General features: G+C 36.4%; 1 protein-coding gene and 1 pseudogene across 1 annotated transcript; one reads left to right on the top strand and one right to left on the bottom strand.

The window, feature by feature from the left end:
* Window positions 1-4,534: 4,534 nt before the first annotated feature.
* On the bottom strand, window positions 4,535-5,508 carry LOC117030623 (olfactory receptor 4C5-like). The gene has a single exon (XM_033120778.1). It carries the CDS (start codon window positions 5,468-5,470, stop codon window positions 4,535-4,537), a length of 936 nt encoding a protein of 311 aa, XP_032976669.1. The 5' UTR covers window positions 5,471-5,508.
* Window positions 5,509-18,622: 13,114 nt separating this feature from the next.
* LOC117030798 (olfactory receptor 4C12-like) lies at window positions 18,623-19,529 on the top strand (annotated as a pseudogene).
* The last annotated feature ends 5,688 nt before the right edge of the window (window positions 19,530-25,217 follow it).

Raw genomic sequence — 25,217 nt, 5'->3', positions numbered from 1 at the left:
TTACTGAGGAGTCTTAGATGGCAGGATTCCTATCTACCAAAAATTGAGTAATTTTAAAGTCGTAGACATGTCAACTTCCTTTAGACCAAGTACCTAGATAACAGATTCTCAAGATGTATTCAGGGGAATATAGCTTTCTCTTTGCTCCACAGATAGAGTATCTTGGGGGAAGTGCAGCAAAGTACTATGTTTTCACACAGTAGCCACTGAGAAAATCATACTCAGCCAAGTACTCATGCATAAAGACATCCAGATGTAGAGAATAGAAACACTATAGAAAGGAAGCTCCATTACAATCTTCATCGCCTCAGCTTCTGAGGCAATAAAGAGCTGGCTGGAACTGCAAAGCCTCACCTTTCTTTGTTCTCATCAGCCTTTACCTTTAAACCAAATTGACACACTCCTGAAGTCCAGAACCAGATAACGAAGCAATGCTCCAAACTCTGTCCTCAACAGTTAATTTTCCTCCTCTGTTCTGCCAACCTCACTCACAGTTTGTCTCTCTTCCTCAGTATTTTTTTATTGTGTTAAAATATACATAGCATAAATTTATTGTTTTAACTATTTAAGTGTATAGTTCAGTGGCATTAAGTATATTCACATGGCTGATGCAACCATCACCACCAACCATCTCCACAACATTTTCCTCCCAAACTGAAACTCCATATCCATTAAAAAAATGACTGTTCATTGCCCTCTTACATCATCTTCTGGAAACCATGGAATTACTTCCGGCTTCTGTAAGTTTGACAATATTAGATACCTCGTGTCAGTGGAGTTACGTAGTATTAATTTTTCTATCACTGGTTTATTTCACTTAAAATAAGGACCTCAAAATCCATCCATGTTGTCACAAATGGCAGGTTTCCTTCTTTTGTAATGCTGAATAATATTCCATGTATGTATGTACCACATTTTAAAGAAATCCATGAATCCATCAATGGAAATTTTGGTTGTTTCCACATCTTAGCTCTTGAGCTTAATACTGAAATAAACATCAGAGTGCAAATAATTCCTTGAGATCTCAATTTCAGTATTTTTGGATAAATACTTAGGAGTGGGATTACTGGATCATATGGTAGTGTTAATTTTTAGGAACCTCCACACTGTTTTCCACAGTGGCTGTACTAATTGCTAGCAACAGTGCACAAGTGTTCCCTTTTCTTCACAACCTCACCAACACTTGTCATCTCTTGTCTTTTTGATAATAGCCATTTTAACAAGATCTGAGGTGATATATCATTGTGATTTTGATTTACATTTCCCTAATGTTTAATGATATTTAACATTTTTTTATTTACTTTTTTTGCCTTTTGTGTATCGTCTTTGTAATCATGTCCATTCTAGTCCTTGGACCATTTTTCAAATTGGGCTATTTTTGCTATTGAGTTCTATGAATTCTTTATATGTTCTGGATATTAACCCCTTAACAATTACATGGTTTGCAAATATTTTCTCCCTTTCTATAAGATGTCGTTTCATTGCTATTACTTTGTTGAGAATTTTGGCATGTATGTCCATCAAAAACATTGGCCTACGGTTTTCTTTTCTTGAGTTTGATTTTGGTAACAGTGTAATTCTAGCCTTATAAAACGAGTTTGGAAGTGTTTTTTTTTTTTTTTTTTTTTTTCCTTATCAAATTTTTAGAAGAGCTTGGGAAAGATTGGCCTTAATTCTTCTTTAAATGTTTTGTGGCTTCACTAGTGAATTCTACGTTCTTTCCTTTCATGGGAAGTTTGTGATTACTGATTCAAGTTCCTTGCTTGTTATCGGTCTGTTCAGATTATCTATTTCTTCTTGCTTCAGATTTGGTAGCTTGTATGTTTCTAGGAATTTATCCATTACTTCTAAGTTATCCAGTTTGTTGGTGTATAATTATTTATAGCAATCTCTTATAGTCTTTTTATTTTTGTGGCATCCGTTTTAAGGTCTTCTCTTTCATTTCTGATTTTATTTATTTGACTTTTCTTTCTTTTTTCTCTGTCTAGCCCATTTGTAAATTTTGGTTTTCTTTTCAAACAAACCCAACTCTTAGTTTCACTGATTTTTTAAAATTGTATTTTTTAATTTCTATTTATTTCTCTTCTAATCTTTATTATTCCATCCTCTGCTAATTTTGGGCTTTGTTCCTCTTTTTCTCATTTCTTGAGAGATACTGTAGGTTGTTTATTTGAGATCTTCTTTTTTAATGTAGATGTTCATAAATTACCCTATTAGTATTGCTTTTGCTGCATCCCATAGATTTTGGCGTATAGTTTTTTTTTTTTCCATTTTTGTTTGTCTTGAAATATTTTCTAATTCCTTTTTAAATTTCTTCTTTAAACTATTGGTAGCACAGCAATATGTTGTTTAATTTCCATATATTGGGAAATTTTCCAATTTTTCTTCTGCTTTTGATTTCTTGATTCAATCAAGTTCACTTGATTGTATTAATCAAAGATACTTTATATGATTCCTATCTTCTTCAATTTTTGAATCTTTGTGGCCTAACATATTATTTCTCCTGTATAATCTTTTATGTGCTCTTGGGAAGAATGTATATTGTACTGCTATTAGAGGTAATGTTCTATATATGTCTGTTAGGTTCATTTGTTCTGTAGTGTCGTTCAAGTTCATTGTGTTTATTAATTTTCTATCTAGGTTCCTATCCATCATTGAGAGTGCAGTATTATATTTTCCTACTATTACTTTGCTCTAGTCTATTTCTTCTTTGAGGTCTGTTAATTTTTGCTTTATTTATTTAGTTATTCCAATGTTGGTTGCATATATTTCTAATTATTATATCTTCCTAGTGAATTGCCCTATTATCATTATAGGAAGTTATTCTTTGTCTCTTGTGACAGTTTTGTCTTAAAGTCCATTTTTGTGTGACACAAGTATAGCCACCTCTCCTCTGTTTTGGTTAGCATTTGCCTGCAGTACCTTTTTCCATCACTTTACTTTGAGCCTATGTATGTCCTTAAATCTTAAGTGAGTCTCTTGGACAGTTGAATCTCTTTTTAAAACCATTTAGCCACTCTATGCCTTTTATTATTGGGGAGCATAACTCATTTACATTTAAAATAATTATTGATAAGTGAAGACTTACTATTGCCAAATTAATTGTTTTCTTTCTGTCTTATAGGTCGTTTGTCCCTGTTTTTCTTTCTCACTGACTTCCTTTGTATCTTACTGACTTTTTCATATTCATATATTTTGATTTTCTCCTTTTCTTTTCAGAACTTCTCTCCTGGCCCATATCTTGATCTCCTTCTTCTATCTGGGGTTTTCTTTCCCTCTTAGAATGGCACTACCGTGTTTCCCCCCAAATCAGATCTGGCTGGACAATCAGCTCTAATAATGTTTTGGAGCAAAAATTAATATAAGACCTGGTCTTATTTTACAATAATATAAGACTGGGTATAATATAATACAATATAATATAATATATGTAATAAATACAATAAATATATAATATAATATAATATAATACTGGGTCTTATATTAATTTTTGCTCCAAAAGATGCATTAGAGCTAATTGTCTGGTTAGGTCTTATTTTCAGGGAAACATGGTATGTCTGTATCTCAAATTCCTCCCATCTCATTAGTCTGCAATTGGTTTGAAGTTTTCTATTGAAATTTTTATGTGCAGACAATCTGTCTTGATTACTCAGCTGTCATCAACTCTCTTTTTTACCAGATACCTTTGTTCCTATTAGCTAAGTAACAAGTCCATCCAATAAAAGCTAGTTTGGAGGTAAAGTGGTATATAGGATGTCTTTGATAAAAAATGTGCTCCACAATTTGTTTTCTGCTTGGGAAATCATGTGCAAGATTTCTCTCTGGCTGTACCTGGAAGAATTTTATGTCCCTCTATGGCTTTAGACAGAGAACATAATTTATTCTTGGAAGAGCCCTTATTAAAATGTAAATGGTGCCCCCTGGAATTGTGTAACACAGAAGCATTAATTTTGGAATGAATCCTGCCTTAATGCCTGTCTCTCATTCCTTAAAACGCATTCATTTTTGGTTGATCTTTATCTCTTACAGTAATAAATCTACTTTGAGTACAGTTGTTGGGATAAAAACAATCCATTTTCAACAAAATGTTTAGCTGCTGCCTTTGTGTTTAAGTATTTTAAATACTTGGCCTCTTGGTTTTATATATATAACCTGTACTTGAATGTTTGCAGAGAATTGTTTTACTGAACACACGAATTCAGAGATTTTTCATACACTGTGCCATTTTCATGTTGATTAGCAATATCCCATTTATTTATTTATTCATTATTTATTTTTTGGGGTGACAAAGGTTAAATTACATAGGTTTCCTTGATCAATAATTTGTAAATGCAAAGAAGTTTCTAATTGGAAGAAACTTGAGTCATTTAATCAAATATTGATTTTTTTTTGAAAGAGAAACCATTAAAGAAAGATTCCAGAAAGTAAGAGGAGCAAAATATACTTAAACTCACATATTTTGACATCAAGACCTTTATCCTTTCTATTATCACACTTGTTGTTAAAATATGTATAGATTTTGTTTTTATCTTCTCTATTTACATGCATTGTTACCCAGGATTACTCTTTGGCTCCAGAGTTTCCTCATGGCATTTTTCACCTCTGAGTTTCTGAGAGTGTAGATTAAAGGGTTTAACATGGGTGTTACTATAGTATAGAATACAGCCACTGCTTTATCAGTGGGGAAGGTGATCATGGGCCGAAGGTACACAAATATACAGGGAATGAAGAATAAGACAACTACAGTAACATGGGATGCACAGGTGGAGAGAGCCTTCCTCTGTCCCTCAGTGTTGTGAGTTCTTAGGGAGCAAAGGATGAGCACATAGGAGGTGATAAGAATAGAAAAAATGAGCATACACATCAGTCCACTGTTGGCGGCCACCAAAAACCCAAAGATGTGAGTGTCAGAGCACGAGAGTTTTAGCAGAGGGAAAAGGTCACAGATGAAATGGTCAATGACATTGGGGCCACAGAAGGGCAACCAGACTATGAAAAGAATTTGAATCAGAGCATGAAGAAATCCCCCAGCCCAGGCCGTGGCCACCAGGAGGCTACACACTCGCCTGTTCATTGTGATCACATAGTGCAGGGGCTTGCAGATGGCCACGTAGCGGTCATAGGCCATCACCGTGAGCAGGATGATCTCGACTCCCCCAAAGAAATGTTCGGCAAAGAGCTGAGTCATGCAGCCATTGAAGGAGATAGTTTTCTTTTCAGTGAGTAAGTCAAATATCATTTTGGGGGCTATGGTGGAAGAGCAGCAGCCATCTATGAAGGACAAGAAAGAAAGAAAAAAATACATGGGGGAGCCCAGGGCTCGGCTGTTGGTGATTGTCACTATAATGAGTAGGTTGCCTGCCACAGTGAGAAAGTAGATGACTGTAAACACAGCAAACAAGACTTTCTGCACATCTGGGTTCTGTGTCAGGCCAAGCAGGATGAATTCTGTCACGTTCATTCGCTCCATGAATCCACTTTGGCATCTGGATAATTGATTTATCTGTGAATAGACATGGATTGAAATTGTGGCAGATAAATTTCAATCAAGTACATTTCTATCAGGATTTTTTTCTGTAAGACTGTGGAAACCTCAAGCAGAGATACCCAAGACTTAAAGTGGGGCCACAGAATTAGCACATAATGAACACATAGCCTTTCTCTCTCTCTCTCTCTCTCTCTCTCTCTCTCTCTCTCTCTCTCTCTCTCTCTCTCTCATTCTCTCTCTCTCTTTCTCTCTCTCTCTCTCTCTCTCTCTCTCTCTCTCTCTCTCTCTCTCTCTCACACACACACACACACACACACACACACACTTGTTCATAAATATAAACATGGTTTTATCACTGTTGACATTCCAGACACCTTTACTGTAATTGTACACGGATGGATGTTCTCCCAACAATTGCTATTTGCCCCACAGAAAAACAGGAAAAAAGAAAGGACCTGTAAGAGGAGTAGAGGCTTGAGTTCATGAGAGTCTATTCCCACATATCTCTTCGCTAGTCATTTGATCTGATGAAACTGAGCTTCAGAGTCCATTATTCTTGTTATTTTTAATTTGTTTCAGGGTGAATATAAAACATCAGGTGAATTCAACTTAAAATTAGGAATGATGTAGTCAAACTGAACTGAGTGAATGTTGGAGGTTCCAGTAAGATGTAACTGGCAGTTAGATTGTTAGCTTATACTACATTGAAACAGAATTGTCTGAGGATATCATCATTCAAGAAGGAAGAAGAATATCCTGAAAAGGATAAAACAGAGCATGATGCAAGGCAAAATTTCCCAGATTTATTTGAAACTGTAGAGTTTATTATTTGGAGACCTTCTGTCATGTTTAGGTTTCAGGGTCATTCTGCAAATCAAAACTCAATCTAAGGAAGACCATGAAAACTTCTCTGGATCTACAAAACAGATTCTTTTAAGATGAGGAGGAAACAAAAGCATCATAATTTGTTGGACAGAGTATGTTCTCTATAGTCAGATAGACTATTTTTTTTCATTCTGTTTTCACTGATTAGTAGCCATGTGACGTTGTATACAGATCTTAGTCTTACTGCGCCAAAACTTTCTCATGTGTACAACAGGAAAGATACCAAATGGCATAGAGGAATTGAAGACTATCATTATTGCACAGGCTAAAGTTTTGTCCTAAATGTAAAACACATAGCTTTCCACACATTCCAAATTCTTGGTAAGAGAATAAAAATGAAGAAAACCCGTATTATTCTTATCCTTGAAATATTTGATCATTATAATATTAAAGAACATAAATGAAGAGAGAAAATAGATGAAGTAGATGTTCAACTCAAGAGGTTAGAAAGACACCCCATTATATTCAGAAAAAAAGTTGAATGCAGACATCAATATATCAAACATTAGAAAAATAGTGGAGTTAATAAATAAATTCAAAAGCTTTTTAGTATTGTAAAAATATAAATAAACCTGATGAGCACAGATAATCTCAATAAAAAGCAAGCATGATTAAATTTCAAAATAAAATTATTTTAAAGTAATATTTAACAGAATAATATACATAGTTCATAAATGATTTTTCAATAACTGGATAGGCATTTTCAAAATAAAGTGTTTTCTCATGCCATCACTAAAAAAGACAAACAAAAAAACAAACAAGCAAACAAAAAAAAACAACCCAGAAAAACAGAAAAAACCCAAATGATGTATATTAAAATCTTCAAATAAAACAGATCTGTTCACAAACAGAAAAACAAAGAAATAAGTATAAATCTAATCTCTGGATGGGGAAGAGCGTTTTAAATGAAATGCAATGGTATAAATACAGGACAAAACTAATGGATTCAACTACATAGATAAGGAACACACTAGAAAAATACTTGAAACAATAGACTGATAACCATTATTATAGAAATAGATTTTACATTAAAAAAAGGTCTTCTCACACCACTATTAAAATAATGGCAAAACTAATATAAATACAATTATCCGAAAAAGAATTAGACATCTAAAATTTTCTCTATTTTATAAGTCATCAAAGAAAATTTAAAAACAGTAAAAAACTGGCAAATTGGCAAAGATTTATGACAGTTATATTACCTCTGAGTGTGTACTGATATGGTATATTCTGGAAAGAAGTTTATATACCTAGTCATGTCCCTTGGAATCCATCATAGATAAAAAGAAATAGGGACAAAAATTACGCTTACAGCTTGTATTTCACAATACATTTTTTATGATAATGAGAAAGTGAAAACAATCCAAATGTCTGTATAAGGAGGAACAATGAAAAATATTATAGCTATGAAATATCGGGTTATTTGCAAGAAAATTAATGGTTTGGAAATATTCTTACAATATAATGAGTGGAAAACTTAGCTTATAAAACGGCTTCTATGTTATGATCTAAATTGTCCAAAATGACATATATACCATAGAAAAGTATCTGAAAAAAGTGCATTAAGACCAATAGTGCTAATCTGAACTGTGAATTAAGGACAATATTTGGATTTTTAAAAATATGTTCTGACCCAAGATTTCTACAAAGGGAATGTATTACCTTTATGAGAGGTAAAATAATTTAATAACATAAATTTTTCTTATCTCAGGTGTGGGTCCACACTATCCTTACTTAGTAGATTAAGAATTCCAGTCATTCATAAAAATCTGTGACAGAATCACCTTGAGAAAAACACACCATAAATCAGAGGTTGTACCCACCTCTCTGAATGCATTTGGGAAAGAAGTAATAACAGGTTCATTTAATAACAAAGCATCTTCCTTGTGGAGCACAGTTTGCATGGAGGTAGCAGTCATTGATCAATCACTAACGGCTGCTTTGCAGGCTCATCGATTTTTATCTAAAGTATAATATTTCTTTTTCTTGATAACTTGAAAACAGTTGCTGAGAGAGACTTCTTAAATAATGCTGAGTACATGGGCCAGGTTTAGTTTTGCTTGATAAGGTCACACAGTCCTGTGAGTATGAGGTAAGCATCCCAGCTCAGACACTAAATTTCTTGAGTCAGATAGCTTCCAACATTTAGGCTTCAGAAGAAATCGATGGGAAAAAATCCTAACTATTGCAGGATATCACTCTCCAAGGCATGTTTTACACATTTGCCGGTCTTTCTTGGTGAACAGATAAAGTATGTTATAAAAGCCAGTGGATTTAAAACCCAGAAAATAACAGACCATATTATCACAGAAAAGTTAGGGACTGTATGCACCATAAAATCAGCAACCAATGAAAGTTGCCTTGGAGTAGCAGTCCCCTGAACTTAGCTCTTTTAAGCCTTTTTCTTAGTAAGGCTGTGTTCAGCCTGGAGATAACTCCTTTGGTCGCTGGGAGTCTGGGCTGGCAACTCAGAACCAAACAGCTTCTGTCATCCGTGGCTGTTGATGCTTACGTGGTCTTCCTGGATCTGTTCTTACCAACGTTTTTACCTGTGATTTTAGGCAAATATTTAAATGGATATTACTCATGTGCAAGGAGTTCAGGAAGCTCTGACTTCTCAACTCCCAGGGGATTAGAATTAGCAGCTTCAAACAAGATGGCAGCCAAACCAGTTTGTTCTTTCTCTCTTGTGGTCATGGCATATGTGACCAAGAGGGTAGCGGAGAGCCCACTGGGATTGGTTAGCAGTCTTTTTATGATTATGTTTAGGATGTGATCCTAGAAACTGAGACCTAAAGCACAGAATGTTCTGGTCATCAGAATATGGACGCATGAACCAGTCAGAGTCTATAAAATAGTCTTAATAATACCTGTCTCAACAAATAAAGAAACAAAAACTCACAGACACAGAAAATAGTCTAGTGGTTACCAGAGGGTAAGGGGGACGGGAGGTGGTTGATGAGGGTAAACGGGATCAACTATATGGTGATGGAAGGAGAATTGACTCTGGATGGTGAGCATACAATGTGATACATAGATGATGTATTAGAGAATTGTACACTTGAAACCTATGTAACTTTGCTAACCATTATCACCCCAATAAACTTGAATTAAAAATAAATAAATAATAAAAAATAATACCTGTGTCACAGAATTATAGTGAATATTCAGCAAGACAACATGTATAAACCTGTAAGTCAGTGCAAAACTGGTATTCTATTGTTAATGCCTGAGGATAGACAAATGTAGACTAGATAAAGTGCTCTTAAATAGTAAAAATCTGAATCATGCTTAAGAGTAAGTTTTGTTGGCTCTTCTGTTTGAGTCTAGAAATTTCCTGATGCCTGCAGAACAGAAGGGGAGACTGAGCAGAAATTGAGACTTAGGACCAGGGACATCTTCTACATGAATGGGACATGGTAGAGTCTTAGAGAAATACACCAAAGACATGCATCTGGGTGTGATTCCCAATTCTGTTTACTGTGATATTCTATACATGTCATTTGACTTATCAGAGCCTATAAAATAGTCTTAAATAAACTGGGATTATTGGGAGGAATACCAAAAGATAGCATGTAAAATCATGCAACTATTGCATTCTGCATTGAATATAGGGAAAATATTTTCTGAAATAAATTTGAGAGAAATTTTTGCATGTTCCACTACTATAATAGTATTTATTGAATCTTGGCTAAGCTGTGTGATTGGGTAAATTACTAAACTTTTCTGTGCCTCAGTGTCCTTTTTGCAAAATAGAGATAATGTTACCTCATAGGATTGTTAGGAGAATCAACGTGGTCACTGAAGTGGGACATGGGATTGAGAGTGAATATTTTTTAAGATGGGAGAAACTCGATCATATTTAAATGCCAATGAGAAGAGCTAAGGGGGGGGAGGGTAAGAGATGATAGAAAGATAGAGACAAAAGAAAGAGAGAGAGAAAAACAGAAGTTACAGATACAGGAGAGAAAGAGGGGTGACCAGTAGAGGCATATTAGGTATGTTAGTTGCCCACAAAATAGTTACATCTGCATTCTTTCTAACAAAACTCCATTTGTTTTGGTGTCAGGTGGCCATGTGTTTGTGGGAAAGTGTGATCAATCCCCAAGCCATAGGTGTGAATCTGGGTTAGTCTAAAGCAATTGTGGTAATGTTCTTTTTGTTTCTAGTGATTAAGGATAAGCATGCGACACAATTCTAGCCAATAAAGTAAGAAAAACTAAGGGGGTTCTTCTGGTTGATGCTTCTCAATTCTTAAAAAGAGACTCATGACAAGAAATATCTCTTTATTTTTTTTTAAATTAAACTTTATTAGGGTGAGAATGGTTAGTAAAGTTGCATAGGTTTCAAGGGTACAATTCTGTAATACATCATCTGTATATCACATTGTGTATTCACCACCTGGAGAAAAAGAAACCCTCATACATTGTTGGTGGGAATGCAGATTGGTACAGCCACTATGGAAGACAGTGTGGAGGTTCCTCAAAAATTAAGAATAGAATTATCTTATGACCCAAAAATCCCTATCCTGGCTATCTACCCAAAAAACCTGAAGGTAGCATCCATTGCTCACATGCACAAGTAACTGCTCTGCTTTTGTGCCCTACATTAGATCCTCCTGAGGAGTGACCTAGCTTCACGGCTGAATGAGTCCTTCCCTATGATCAGTTATTAAATAACAAGTAGTACGGATTGCAGATGGTGGCTCAGGAGTGGAGAGCAATCAGTCAATCTGCAAAGCAACAGCATAGAGAATAATGAAGGAAAATGTAAATCCACTCAATGGGTAAGATTTAGAGTGGTGTGCCCTGTGGCTCCAAAAGAACTGTATTGTATATACTATAATGACATAGTATATGTTTCACTGACTCTTAGGCAGTAGTCAAAGGACTAGCAGTACAGTCTGCAAAATGGGTCTTAGATGATTGGAAGATAAGGGGAACCCTGGGTTATATCAAATAAAGGGTCTGGGTGAAAATTAATGCAAATAATAAGAAGTAGTAATTGCTGCTAAAAGGGGAGCCATAAATGAATAATACAGAAAGGAAAAGTTAACATTTTGGGGCCACATAAGAGGTTAAGATCAAGAGGAACATATTGTAATTTAGCTATATTTATAGATGCCCATAAAAGTGAAGTACTATAATTCACTTGCAGAAATGACCTTCATCTAAAGCTAACGGTCCAGGATGGGTCGCTGTGGATTTAAGAAGAATTTTGTCTGGAGTCATCTATGTGATGCTGTACTTGTGATGCAAGTACTGTAACTTTGCTGACTGTACGGTTTGTGGGACACTAATCTTCCTGACATAGCTTTATGGTGGAACAAAGGATTTTACGTTCATTGGTGGTAAAACATATTATGCTATTGAGCTGAAGCGCTCAAATAGGTACTTACATTCTTTAAATTCTTAGTAAAGCTTGATACTACTAGATAAGATCCCTGATTTTTATAAATCTTACTTGGCAATCTGACCCCTTTTGTTTTCTCAATTAATAAACCCAGAAGTTTGTACCTTGAAAAGATTAATAAAATTGATACATTGTGAGCAAGACTAATCAAGGGGGAAAAAAGAGAAAACCCATCATATTCATATGAGGAATAAGAAAAGGACAACTACTGCAGATTTCTATTAAAATTAAAAGTAGCAAGAGGCTTTTGTAAAAAGTTTCATGCCAATGACTGTGAAATTTTAGAGGAAATAAGCTAAGTAGTTAAAAATATTATCAAAACCTATAAAAGAAGAAATAAAGTGTTGAACATTTATGCATATTAATTTGGTTCTGTAATTAAAAATTTGCATGAAAAGAAAAATTTAGGCTCAGATAACTTCATTGGTGAATTCTACAAAATATTTAGGGAAAAAAGAATGCCAATCATACAAAAATTTTTCAAGAGAAAAGAAAAGGTGAGAATTGCAAACCATGATCCTAAAACCAGACAAAAACTATACGAAAGAATTGCAGGGTAGTTTTCATATGAATATAGATATAAAAATTCAAAGCAAAATATTAGTAAATTTAACCCAACAACATATACAAGGAAGTAATATATCTTTATAAAATTGTGCTTGTTCCAAGAACGCAAGATTGTTTTAGTATTAAAAATATAATCAATATAATTTATCAGCTGAATAGAATAGAGGAGAAAATCCATAGCATCATCTCAATAAATGCAGAAAAAGTGTGGTAAAATCAATTCCTATTTGTGATTAAAACCCTCAGCCAATACTAATAGAACATAAATTCTTTGCTGGTAAAGGGTATTTACAAAAGATCTATAAATTTCAGTATATTTCGTGGGGTGGAAAATTGAACAGTTTCCCCCCTCAGATTGGGAACAGGTTAAGAATGTTCACTATTCTCACTTCCTTTTAGTATAATACCGGAGGTCTTGTCCTGTGCAATGTGACAGGAAAATGAAACGAAAGATATTAAGATAAGAAAAGAAGAAATAATACTGTCATTATTCACAGATAACATGATTCTAAATATAGATTCAAGGGCTCAGCTGAGCTGGAGAGAGTGTGAGTGCTGAGCTGTCATGTGACAGAGTAGGGAATTAAATCAACCAGCCATAAATAATCACATCAGTAAAGTCTTTAATCACTTGCTTGATAGTATAAGCAAGAGGCTAAATCTAGGGTAAGCACCAACTTCCTGTTTCATTAACCCCCACGAAGCAGAGTACTAGTCAAGAGTCAGGTGGATGAGCACAGATGTTGGAGTCATCTCATTGCCAAGGACTCCCTGAACAAAAGGATCCTGCAGTTTTATGGATCTGGGGGTCCGGGAGGAGGGCAAGGGTGAAGGACTAGCAGGAATGGAAAAGTACTGAGTCAGAGTGGAGCAAAGTGTCTTCAAGATTCCCTGGTAAGAAGACCTCCAAATGGAAGTGCCTGGGCTAGTAATGCAGATACGCATGAGGGCATGGCTGGCCAGGGAGGCCTGAGTCCTTGACTTCAGCTCTTTGTAGATGCTGTAATGCATTGGCTCTTTACCAAGTCTGGTGTGGGGAGAGCAGCTTTCTCCTATGAAGCATGCCAAAAAGCCTTTGTAATTATCTATGAAGAGGCCTGAAATATCACATATAGGCTTTCGGCGCAGAACCAGACTCCTCATACAGAAAATCTAGGAGTATATATAAACAAAGTATTAGACATAATAAGTGAATTTAGCAAGCATGGTGGATAAACACATAACCACAGCCTGCAACCCAACTTTTATTCTCCATCCAAACAGCAAAACAGAACCACAAATACAATTCTTCATAATTCCCTTTCCATGCCATCAGTACCCAGAAATAACCTGCCTCTTGTTCTCACATATTTTTTTTCCAGTTGATATAATTCTGACCCAAGGGAAGTAGAATTCAAAGAAAAAGCATGGACTTTGATACCAGCAAAACCTCAGCTTGCATTTGGATTTTTGTGTCAGTCACTAAGTTGGTGGCGGCTTCCTTAACCCTAAAGTGGGGCTAATAATATATACTCGTAGAATTACAGTTGGGATTAAAGTTAATGCTCATCAAATACTGAAACCCAGCATGAATCCTGCCACACAGTGCTCAGTAGGCAAATGTCAGTGAAAAAAGTAGAATAAGAACTTTCAAAAATTTTCTCCTCCAACCAAGCAATGAGAATACTGAAAAAAACTGTCAAGAGTCAACATTTTTGGAATTGTGGAAATTACCCAAAGTCTTTTACAATCTGGAAGTACTTATTCAAGAAAAAAAATGACTGAATGTCAGTAATAGTAGTGAAGCTATAAATTTGTCCCATTTCCATCCTCTCTCCCCAGCTCCTCTGTAGCCTTGAAAACCAATAGCCTGCACTCATAGCAGCTTGGCAGCTGTTGGAGGGATTAGAATGGGATTGGAGCTCGTTCAAAGCCTATTCCCAGAGAATTATTTGGCCTGTGTGGTGGTTCTTTGGAAGATCTCACTTATAAGACTGCCTTTATTTGATTTGACTTGGATGCTTTCTCCTGATTGCATATGTCAAGAACAACCAGAGGCAATTCATGAACATGGCAGCAGCCTTAGGCAGTAGATAACAGTTGGAGAAAACAATAGGTTAAACAAAACGTTTAAAAGGAAACATGGAGGAATGACATACCATAGGGGGATTTGAAATACTATGACATATTTCTGGCAATTTGAGGGCTGTGTGTATGACTAGAGCTGTGCATAGGACCAGACTGTGTGCATGTTTAGGAAAGAGGTGGGAAAGGCCAAATTGCTCATCTATGGCTTACCTTGAGACTCTGTGGAAGCAAGAAATGAAGACTAAAGTGAAGTTGTAAACGACTTGGGTAAGGGGTGAAGTTGTGCCCAAATGTGTTAAGAAATTGAACTAGCAATTAAAAATCTTCCCACAAAGAAAACCCAGGCCAATTGGGCATCACTTTGAAGTGAATTTTATCAAACATTTAAGGACGAATTAATACCAATACTTTACAAATTCTTCTAAAAACTGAAAGAGGATGGACCACTTTGCAACTCATTTTATAAGACCAGTATTTTCCTGATATCAAAATTAAACAAAGATATCACAAGGAAACAAAACTATAACCAACATCTCTTATAAATATAGACAAAAGTACCAGTAAAATACTAGCAAACTGAATTCAGTTGCCTATTAAAAAGGACTAGACACCAAGACCAAGCAGGATTTATCCTAGGAATGAAGGTCGGTTAATGTGAGGTCAGACAATTAAGTTCATGAACTCTTTCATGCTAGAAAAAGTGCTACATACCTCATTGCTGAATATCACTATGGTCACCTTCAAAGTACTCCCCTTTAGAAGCTATGGACCCATGCCAGTGCCTAATCCACCCTTCAAAGCAATTTTGGAACTGTTTTTGGAATGGCAATCAGAGCTGTCATCATATTACCCTGAATGTCATCCAAATGTCTTCCTTTCAATATTTCTTTTATCTTCAGGGTAAAGAAAGAAATCACTGGGGGCCAGATCAGGTGAGTAGGGAGGGTGTTCCAATACAGTTATTTGTTTACTGGCTAAAAACTCCCTCCCAGACAGTGCCCTGTGAGCTCGTGCATCGTTTTGATGCAAGAGCCATGAATTGTTGGCAAGAAGTTCAGGTCATCTAACTTTTTCACATAACCTTTTCAGCACTTCCAAATAGTAAACTTGGTTAACTGTCCAGTTGGTACAAATTCATAATGAATAATCCCTCTGATATCAAAAGAGGTTAGCAACATCAGTACAACAAGTTTGCGAACTTAGTTTTCAGACCTTATGGATAAAAATCAGTCAGTGCAATACACCATATTAACAGAATAAGGGACATGATGCTTAGTAATGGTAGGTGCTGTTATTACGGTTTCTTTCGGTTCTCCATCCACTGCCTATCTATACATTTAAATATAGCAGGTGCTTCAACTCTTATGATGTATGGTTCAACCCCACCCTGCCCTCTACACTGCTGAGTACTTGCTTCAGTATGTATTTGCAAGATGTCAGAATATAGTTGCCTGTGTGAATCTCCACTATCCTAAGGAAAATACGTGTGAAGAAAATTTGAAGGAATTTTTTGCCTGGGGGAGATGACTTCTTTCATTGAGTGGCCAGTGGAATTCCTAGACTTCCAAAAATAGTCAATGAAAAGGCATAAAAATTGATCTTTTTATATATTTGCATCACAAGTTGGCAATAAGATTTGAGCCTTTATTTGCTCCCCAAGTCTAGATATCACTCTGCCTGAAAATATATCAAATTGCAAGGTTTCTATGAACAGAGTATGTCCTGGTGTGTTTATAGTACAGTTTAGAGACTAACTCAGTATCTTAATCTCTGGTGACCTCAGCCTGTGAAGAAATTTCCTTGGGGATATGCAACCTGAGTGAAAGCCCATGTTGTTATTCACACAGCATTTAGAGTCCTTCATGTCCCAGTTCATGATACCCAAGGGCTTCTAAGAGGAGTGCTTTATCCCATAATTATCTTGACCAGGAATGTAGGCTGTTAAAATATAAGTTAAATGCAGGGACAAGAATCAGTTCCCATTTTCTAGTAAGGGGTTCATAATTAAAACCATTAAAACCATTACTTTCTATATGTTTTAGGATATTTTGCAGAACTATTTGTTCTCCCCACTGTATGTGAATCTATCTATGTTATCAGGAATAGGTTTACATTTTATGGATCCCTGAGTCAATTTGTAGGCTTTGGAGTGTGGAGATAATGCAATAGTGTTGCAGAGTGGAGCTGGATGGGTCACTGAGGGTTTTCTCCAGGAGGCGGACAGATGGTGTGATGGCTTGGATAGTCAGTGATTGGCTTATGTACAGTCACTCATTTCCTTGAAGCAATGCTGTGACTGATAATTTACAGGGATGAAAGGGAGGCGTAAATCCCACCTTGTACTGATAGGAGGAGATAGAAGCAAATCAGAAGAAAGGGGTGGTTTGATACTAATCAATTAGCTGTGTTTCCTTGGACTTTACTTCTCTGGGCCTCAGTTTCCTGATCTTCAAAGAGTGTATTGGTTGATAAAATGCAAAGTTCTGGAGTATTTCTAATGTACAACAATTCTAGGGTCTTGTCCAGTGGACCCTCAACTCATTACCGTCTGACTCTCCATTTTGTACATTAGCAAAGGCACTGCCATGGATTTCATATGGTCACAGGTAGTGGCGTTAGGCACCAACAGACTTGTCCAAACTCTGACATTGCTGAATCCTAGAAGTAACCTGGATCTATACTGGAGAGGTACTAAGTGTTCAGGAGCTAGAGACAGCTTGGATTTGAATATGGGTTCCTCTGCTTTTTTATCATTATGATTTTGGGCAAGTCATTTATCTCCTCCTAACCACAGTTTCCTTTTTTTTTTAAAAAAAAATATAGACACTAGGGTACCCATTTCAAAGCATTGTTGTGAAGATTAAGTGACATAATGCATGTAAAGTACCTAGTATTTTTCCTACCACATGGCAAATACTCAACAAAAATTAACTATCATTATAGGAACTACATGGTGTGAAAATAAATCTCTGCATGCTATTAAGAAGGGGGAAAAAGCAGAGTAACAATAAAAGTTTCCTATTCAAAATGTTGGAACATGTGGAATTTAAACAATTAACAAAGGTTTCTCTACTTGGAAGACATATGCATTCTTAGGTCCTTGCCTTTCCATTGTGGTCTGAGGGCCCTTTTATTAAAGTCATCCTGCTAGATCAATGCTTCTCTCCATTTCTCATTTAAACACTTACGGGTATTAGCAGATTTGAATAGTAATAGGCACACTCTTTGTCTTTGAACTAAGACAGAAAAAGGACTGATCTGTGCTTGTGTCTGTCAGTTAACAGAGGATATCAGAGACATTAGTTTTGACTTAACAGCTACATATAATGGTTATTGCTACATATAATGGTTGAGCAATATATGTATTACTCAATATATGTATTGCAATATATGTATTGCCAAGCTGTTTCTGTGTGGTGTGGGACAAAAGGAGGCAGGTGAAAATTGTAAAAGACAAGTGTTTTAAAAATATATTCCCGGTACTTCAGAATTTGCAAGAAACTGAAGTAGTAAGTGAAATAGTGATGATCAATGAGTCAAGTGTGTGGTTTTCTGTCTGATTTTGATCATGAAATCTGACCTTTGGCACAGACCTTCAGGAAGTTATACAAACGTATTAGTAGTCAGATGTTGGTTCTCCCAAGGGCCATCCCCTCTAGAGAAGAGGTGGCCATTAGAAGTGCGCACACCCTTCTTCTCACGGGTCTTTGCGCCTGGAAGGATTCTCTGATGCAGTGGGCTATCCAGAAGGGAGTCCACTATGCGGGGCCTTGGCACTCTAAGGCTAGCTTCTCAGTGAAGCATTTGTGGGATCATCTGGAAGAGGTTTCCTTTCCATGTACCTCATGATGTATGTTGCCCTCATGTAACAGGGACAATTCTTCTTACCCTTTACTGTCTTTGTGCTTTAGGAATACATTAAGATACAGGGAATAAGGGAATCTGAGGTGCAGAAAAAAATGAAAATCAATAATGGCAAAACTTAGTTTGAAATACTATCTTAAAGCTTAACCAAATGATAGCTGTATTTCTCATCATTTAAATGGAAATAGACTTTTCTTTGCATTAAACTTAACAGGTTGATTGTACAGATTTGACTTATTGACTATCAGTGTCAATGTTGTTAGTTTCTTTTTCCTTCCTTTTTTTCTCTTTAAAGGCAAAGCATTCCTTCCTAGAGTTTTTATCACCTACATCACACAGATGGAGAATAAAAGGAATGTGACTGAATTCATTTTAATAGGTCTTACACAGAACCCCCAAATGCAGAAAGTGGTGTTTCCGGTATTTTTGGTTCTATACGTGTTAACGGTCTCGGGCAACCTGCTCATTGTGGTTACCATGACCACCAGCCTGGCTCTGAACGCCCCCATGTACTTCTTCCTGACCCACCTGTCCCTGATAGACACAATTTATTCTTCTTCTTCAGCTCCTAAGCTGATTGTGGACTCTCTTCACGAGAAGATTATCTCCTTCATGGATGTATGGCTCAAGTCTATGCAGAACACATTTTTGGTCCTGCTGAGATCATCCTGCTGACAGTGATGGCCTATGACCACTATGTGGCCATCTGCAAACCTCTTCACTACACGGCCATCATGAGCCAACAGGTGTGTGGCCTCCTTGTGGGAGTGGCCTGGGCTGGAGGATTTCTCCGTGCAACTGTTCAGATCCTTTTCATCGTTGGCTGCCCTTCTGTGGCCCCAATGTCATAGATCATTTCATATGTGACTTGTACCCTTTGTAGAAACTTGTCTGCATGGACACTCATACCCTCGATCTCTTTGTTGCTGCCAACAGTGGGTTCATCTGCTTGTTAACCTTCCTCCTCTCGGTGGTGTCCTATGTGGTCATCTTGCGCTCCCTAAGGACTTACAGCCTGGAGGGGAGGTACAAAGCCCTCTCCACCTGTGTGGCTCACATCACTGTGGTCGTCTTGTCCTTCGTGCCATGCATATTTGAGTATCTGCGCCCAGTTAGCACGCTGCCCATTGATAAAGCTGTGGCTGTGTTTTATACCACGATAACTCCTATGTTAAATCCTTTAATCTACACCCTCAGAAATGCAGAGGTGAAAAATGCCGTGAAGAAGCTCTTTATCAAAAGATGACTTCAATGAAGGAGTAATAACAACAGCATAAAATGACTTTATGTTTTAAGTAGCAAAGAGAAAACAATGTAATTACTATGGTTTGTGGTGAACTGAACACTACATGTAAATGAATGTTGATGAAACGTTATCAGTAAAGATATCCCATTTAGAATTTATTTATTGCCCAATTGGTTGTCAAACTTTGGCGTCCTTTCAGAATCAGTTGAAATTCTTTTTAAAATGCACAATCTGAGGCTACAGCTCTAGAGATTGTAATTCAATAGGACTGCTGGTGGATCGACATATCTGTATTTTAAACAAATTATCCAGAGGTTTCTAAGCAGGTGATCTATGTATACACTCTAAGCAATAGTGCTATAGATTATGTTGTATACTCAGCCTATTATGGGATCATCTTTTCAAAGTATTTTCTGGGAAATTGATGTCTTTCATAGAAGATGCTATGAGAATCATGAAACTCTCAATTCTTCATAACTCATCCAGTGGAAGCTCAGTACCTTTGCAATTACAAAACAAAAGAGTGTTCTCTGAAAATAGAAATATTTTTGGGCCTTATTCTCTGCCTTCTCTTTCTATACTTTTTCATGTTTTCTACATCTAGTCTGATTCTTTTTATCTCTGTCTTCCAAAGGGAAAGTCTATCATCCTTTCTACTGAATTATTTGGACTAAAATTTATTGTTATTATAATTTTAACCAGTTATTCATATTGAGAACATTATTTTCACAATTTTGCTGTGTGAAGGAGATTTTATGTACCGTTTTATATGCACATTTTGGAGGAATGTGTGGTATGTTTTAATGCCGTGTTTCCCTGAAAATAAGACCTAGCAGGATCATCAGCTCTAATGCATGTTTTGGAGCTAAAATTAATATCAGACCGGACTTATTTTAATATAATATAAGACCAGGTTTTATATACTATACTATAGTATACTACCAAGTCTTATGTTAATTTTTGCTCCAAAAGACATGTTAAATCTGATGGTCCAGCGGGGTGTTATTTTCCGGGGAACACGGTATACTATGACGGTTAAGAGAATGACCTGAATTCAGTCTCATCTTGTTTTTTGATGAGTCTGGCTAAAGGTTTGTTGATTTTGTTTATCTTCTCTAAAAACCAACTCTTGGATTCATTGATTTTTTTGTATTGTTTTTCCGGTTTCTATTTCCTTTATTTCCGCTCTGATCTTTATTATCTCCTTCCTTGTACTCCCTTTGGGCTTATTTTGTTGTTCTTTTTCCAGATCCCTTAACTGTGAAGATAAACTGTTGATTAGTGATTTTTCTTGTTTCTTTAGGTAGGCCTGAAATGCTATGAATTTCCCTTCTTTCACTGCATCCCATAGATTTTGTGTCATCGTGTTTTCATTTTCGTTTGTCTCCAGATATCTTTTGATTTCTTCGTTGATCTCATGGCTGACCCATTCATTATTTAGTAAACGTTATTTAGCCTCCATGAATTGGTGTGTCTTCCAGTTTTTTTCCTGTAGTTGATTTCTAATTTCATAGTACTGTGGTCAGAGAAGACAACTGGTATGATTTCAATTTTCTTAAATTTATCAAGTCTTGTTTTGTGGCGTAACATGTGGTCTACCGTGGAAAATGTTCCATGTGTGCTTGAGAAGAACATGTATTCTGCAGCTTTGGGGTGAAATGCTCTGAAAATATTGATTAAATCCAAGTGGTCCAATGTGTCATTTAACGCCATTGTTTCCATATTGATTTTCTGTCTGGGAGACCTGTCCCTTGTTGTCAGAGGTGTGTTGAGGTCCCCTACTATGATAGTGTTACTGTTGATCTCTGTCTTTATGTCAGTCAATATTTGTTTTATATATTTAGGTGCTCCTATGTTGGATGCATAAATGTTTACCAGGGTTATATCCTCTTGTCGGATCGATCCCTTTATTATTATATAGTGCCCATCTTTGTCTTTTAATGTATTCTTCATTTTAAAGTCTACTTTGTCAGATATAAGTATTGCAACTCCAGCTCTTTCTCATTTCCATTTGCATAAAATATCTTACTCCAACCCTTTACTTTCAGCCTATGTGTGTCTTTTGATCTGAGGTGAGTCTCTTGTATACAGCACACACAAGGGTCTTGCTTTCTTATCCACTCAGCCACCCTATGTCTTTTGATTGGAGCATTTAATCCATTTACATTTAAAGTGATTATTGATAGGTATATAGTTATTGCCATTTTTTAAATTTGTAGTTAGATTGTTTTCATCTTTCTCCTGTTTGCAGAAACCCTTTTAATATTTCCTGCAACGTTGGCTTGGTGGTTAACAAATTCTTTTAGCTTATTCTTTTCTGGGCAGCTCTTTATCTCTCCTTCAATTTTAAATGATAGCCTTGCTGGATAAAGCAATCTAGGTTGTAGGCCTTTGTTTTCCATTTCTTTGAGTACCTCCTGCCACTCCCTCCTGGCCTGCCACGTTTCTATAAAAAAATCATTTGATAGTCTTATAGGAGTTCTCTTGTATGTAACCCGCTGTCTTTCTCTTGCTGCTTTTAGGATTCTCTCTTTGTCTTTAAGCTTTGCCATTTTAACTATAATGTGTCTTGGTGTGGACCTGTTTGGGTTTATCCTGGTTGGAACTCTCTGCATTTCCTGGGTTCGTATGTCGGTTTCCTCACCAGGTTAGAGAAGTTTCTGGACATTATTACTTGAAATATGTTCTTGATCCCTTGCTTTCTCTCTTCACCTTCTGGTATTCCTATGATGTGCATGTTGTCACGCTTGATGTTATCCCAGAGGTCTCTTAAACCATCTTCATTGTTTTTTATTCTTTTTTCTTTTTGTTGTTCTGTTTGGGTGATCTCTGCTAACTTGTCTTCTAAGTCGCTGATTCGATCCTCTGCCTCATCTAACCTGCTGGTAATTCCTTCAAATGTGTTCTTTATTTCAGTTATTGTATTCTGTAGTTCTAACTAGTTGTTCATTATGATTTCTACATCCTTCTTTATGTCGACTCTAAGCTCCTTAAACATTCTTATCATCAGTGTTCTGAACTCTGTCTCTGATAGGGTGGTGATTTCTATTTCATTTGGTTCCAATTCTGGAGGTTTCTTCCATTCTTTTATTTGGGACATGTTTCTTTGTTTCCCCATTCTGGCTGACTCTGTGTGTTTCCTTCATCACATTAGGTAGATACCCTAATATCTACCAAGGGTTCTTGTTTTTGCTGGGTTATTTTATGTAGTATGTGTCCTTTTTATTTGACTTGCACCACTTCCTTCTTCTCCTGTGTGTGTGTTCCGAAGGTGACTCTGTGTTGTGTGTATTGTCCTTTCAAAGTTGATATTTAATTGCTTTTGGTTTACCAGTAGGTGGGATTGACCCCTATGCTGACTAGTTGTCAGACTTGGCTCTGCCCACAGTGGATGTTCTGCTGCGTGAGGGTTGACCGCTCAAATGAGGTTAGGCCCCTATGGCCTCTTGTGCCTGTCATAGAGTCATCTATAGTATTTCTTTATTATCCATTGAATGTCTGTAGGTTTGTATTATGTCCTCTCTTTTATTGCTGATATTTGTAATCTGTGTATTCTTTCCTTTTCATTCTAGATCAGTCTCATTGAAAGTTTATCAATTTTATTGATTTTTAAATTCTTCATCTCATTTGTTTTTCTGTATCCTTTTTCTGTTGTCAATTCCATTGAAGCATTCACATTTTGGTGGGAGATGTGAGAATCTGTATTTTATAATTCTTGTTTTTTGGCTGGAGTGTGTAAGTTCTCTTCATTATCAGTGCTAAAGAGGATCAGAGGCATCTTTAAACCTTATTATTCTAATTGTATCTCATGTGTTTCTATTGTGACATAAACATAAAGACTCACATAAAGAGGAGGAAAATTCTGCTTTAAAAAAAATCATAAGTAAGAAAGACAGTTTTGTGTTTCACTATTAAGATAATACTGATTTTGGATTCAAAACTTTATACTTTATATTAAGGAAAATTTATTATAATATAACAATACATTTTTTTCTGAAAGTAAAAATTAATTTACTATGCTTAACAACATATAAATATGATCTCTTTTCCCTTGACTTGTTTCATAAAATAGAGGTAAATTTAAATGTATTTGATTCATTATACTTGGAAGGTTAATTCAGGCCAAGATGGGGAAACAAGGACCAGATTCACTCTGCTGCCTCAAAAGAGCCAACAAATCAGAAAAAAAATTACGAAATAATGATTTTGAAGATGCTAGCCCTTGGAAAACCTGACAGTGATCACTGAGATGGGAAGCAAACAAGCTGAGCCCTGGGATTGTCCCAGCTTGTTTCCTTTAAAATGTTTCCCTGCTGTGGTACAGACAAGGATACCCAGGAAGATCCTGGTAGTTGCTCTGAGTGAGGAGATGAAGCTGAGAGTCCGAGGAGACCAAGGCAGCTGGAATTCTGCAGGTAGAACACTGGAGAGGCTAGAGCTGTAGAAGGAGAGTGATTCAGACTTGTGGTGCTTAATTTAGAAATCACTGGGAAAATTACATTTTTGTTATTAATTCTAGTTGAATTACCTATTTATATTCTACATGATTGAAGTCTTTTGAAATGCATTGCAGCTTGTTTTATCATCTAGTGTACTGTCTATTGTGGTGAATGTTCCACGAGCGTGTTGAGACAAATGGAGCGAACAGTCCCACTATTTTCTCTTTCTCCACTCCCATTCCAGCACAGATGCTACCCACTTGCCTGACTGAAACTATGTGACAAACTGCCACACTTTATCTGCATTTGAAATGAGTTTTGAATCACTTGTTCTGAAATTAACACTTACCAACTTCTGTAAGTCAGTTCAGATGTCATCTGCAAAGATATAGCTTAAATTTAAACAGGTCTGCCTATTTTGAAGGTCGTGATTTAAACAAGAGAGTTTTTACATATTTCATTTCTGCCCAAACTGGACTTTTCCCTTCGGTCATTTGACCTCCACTTGTTCTTTTATGATTCTCCACACCCCTCCCACCCCCGCCCACCCCTGCGCACTTGGTTCTGTAAATGCTATTCTACACGGTGATTATCGTGGTGGCGTCTCTGGAGATGCAGAGTGTGCAGTACTCACAATTATGATCAAGGTCCCAATGAATTTAATTAGAGAAGAATCCCCCTTGGAGATGCACCAACTGAATGACTCAATATGTCGTGTTGCAGTTTTAGTGTAGATAAAGTGTTTAGAGGCCTTTGTCCTTATCTCAGAGAGTGTTTGTCTGTATGGGTATTCACATGACTGGCTTGTTCAGGAATTACAATGATGGACTCACCACATAGAGTATGTATATGAAACTGTTCTCCATCGTTTAGGTAACCCAAGTTCAACAATGCTGTATGAAGGCAGGCCAGCGTAACTGACTAGGCATCATGATGTTGTAAAGGCTGTTTCACTACTTCATCTTTTGTTATTATAAAACACAATCTGTAAAATATTTATCTAAATAATTTATACACAAGTGACAATTTTCTCTCCAGTCATAATGTTGATTTAACGATATTTGTTATTAGGACAAATTCTGCCAGCAATGAATATTATGCGTCTCTGTTCACAATCGAGATTCAGGACATTCATATTCCTTTTGAAAATCCCAACAATTTGAAAGACAGGATTTTTCAGAAAAACAGTTGAATCAGATTTCCCAGAAGCATTAAAGAGTTGGTCCCATGGAAACAGTTCATGGCCAGT

The sequence above is a fragment of the Rhinolophus ferrumequinum genome, chromosome 11 (genome assembly GCF_004115265.2).
Source record: "Rhinolophus ferrumequinum isolate MPI-CBG mRhiFer1 chromosome 11, mRhiFer1_v1.p, whole genome shotgun sequence".
Classification (NCBI taxonomy): domain Eukaryota; kingdom Metazoa; phylum Chordata; class Mammalia; order Chiroptera; family Rhinolophidae; genus Rhinolophus; species Rhinolophus ferrumequinum.
Note: the sequence above shows the minus strand (reverse complement) of the source record. Positions and strands in the feature narration are given on the sequence as shown.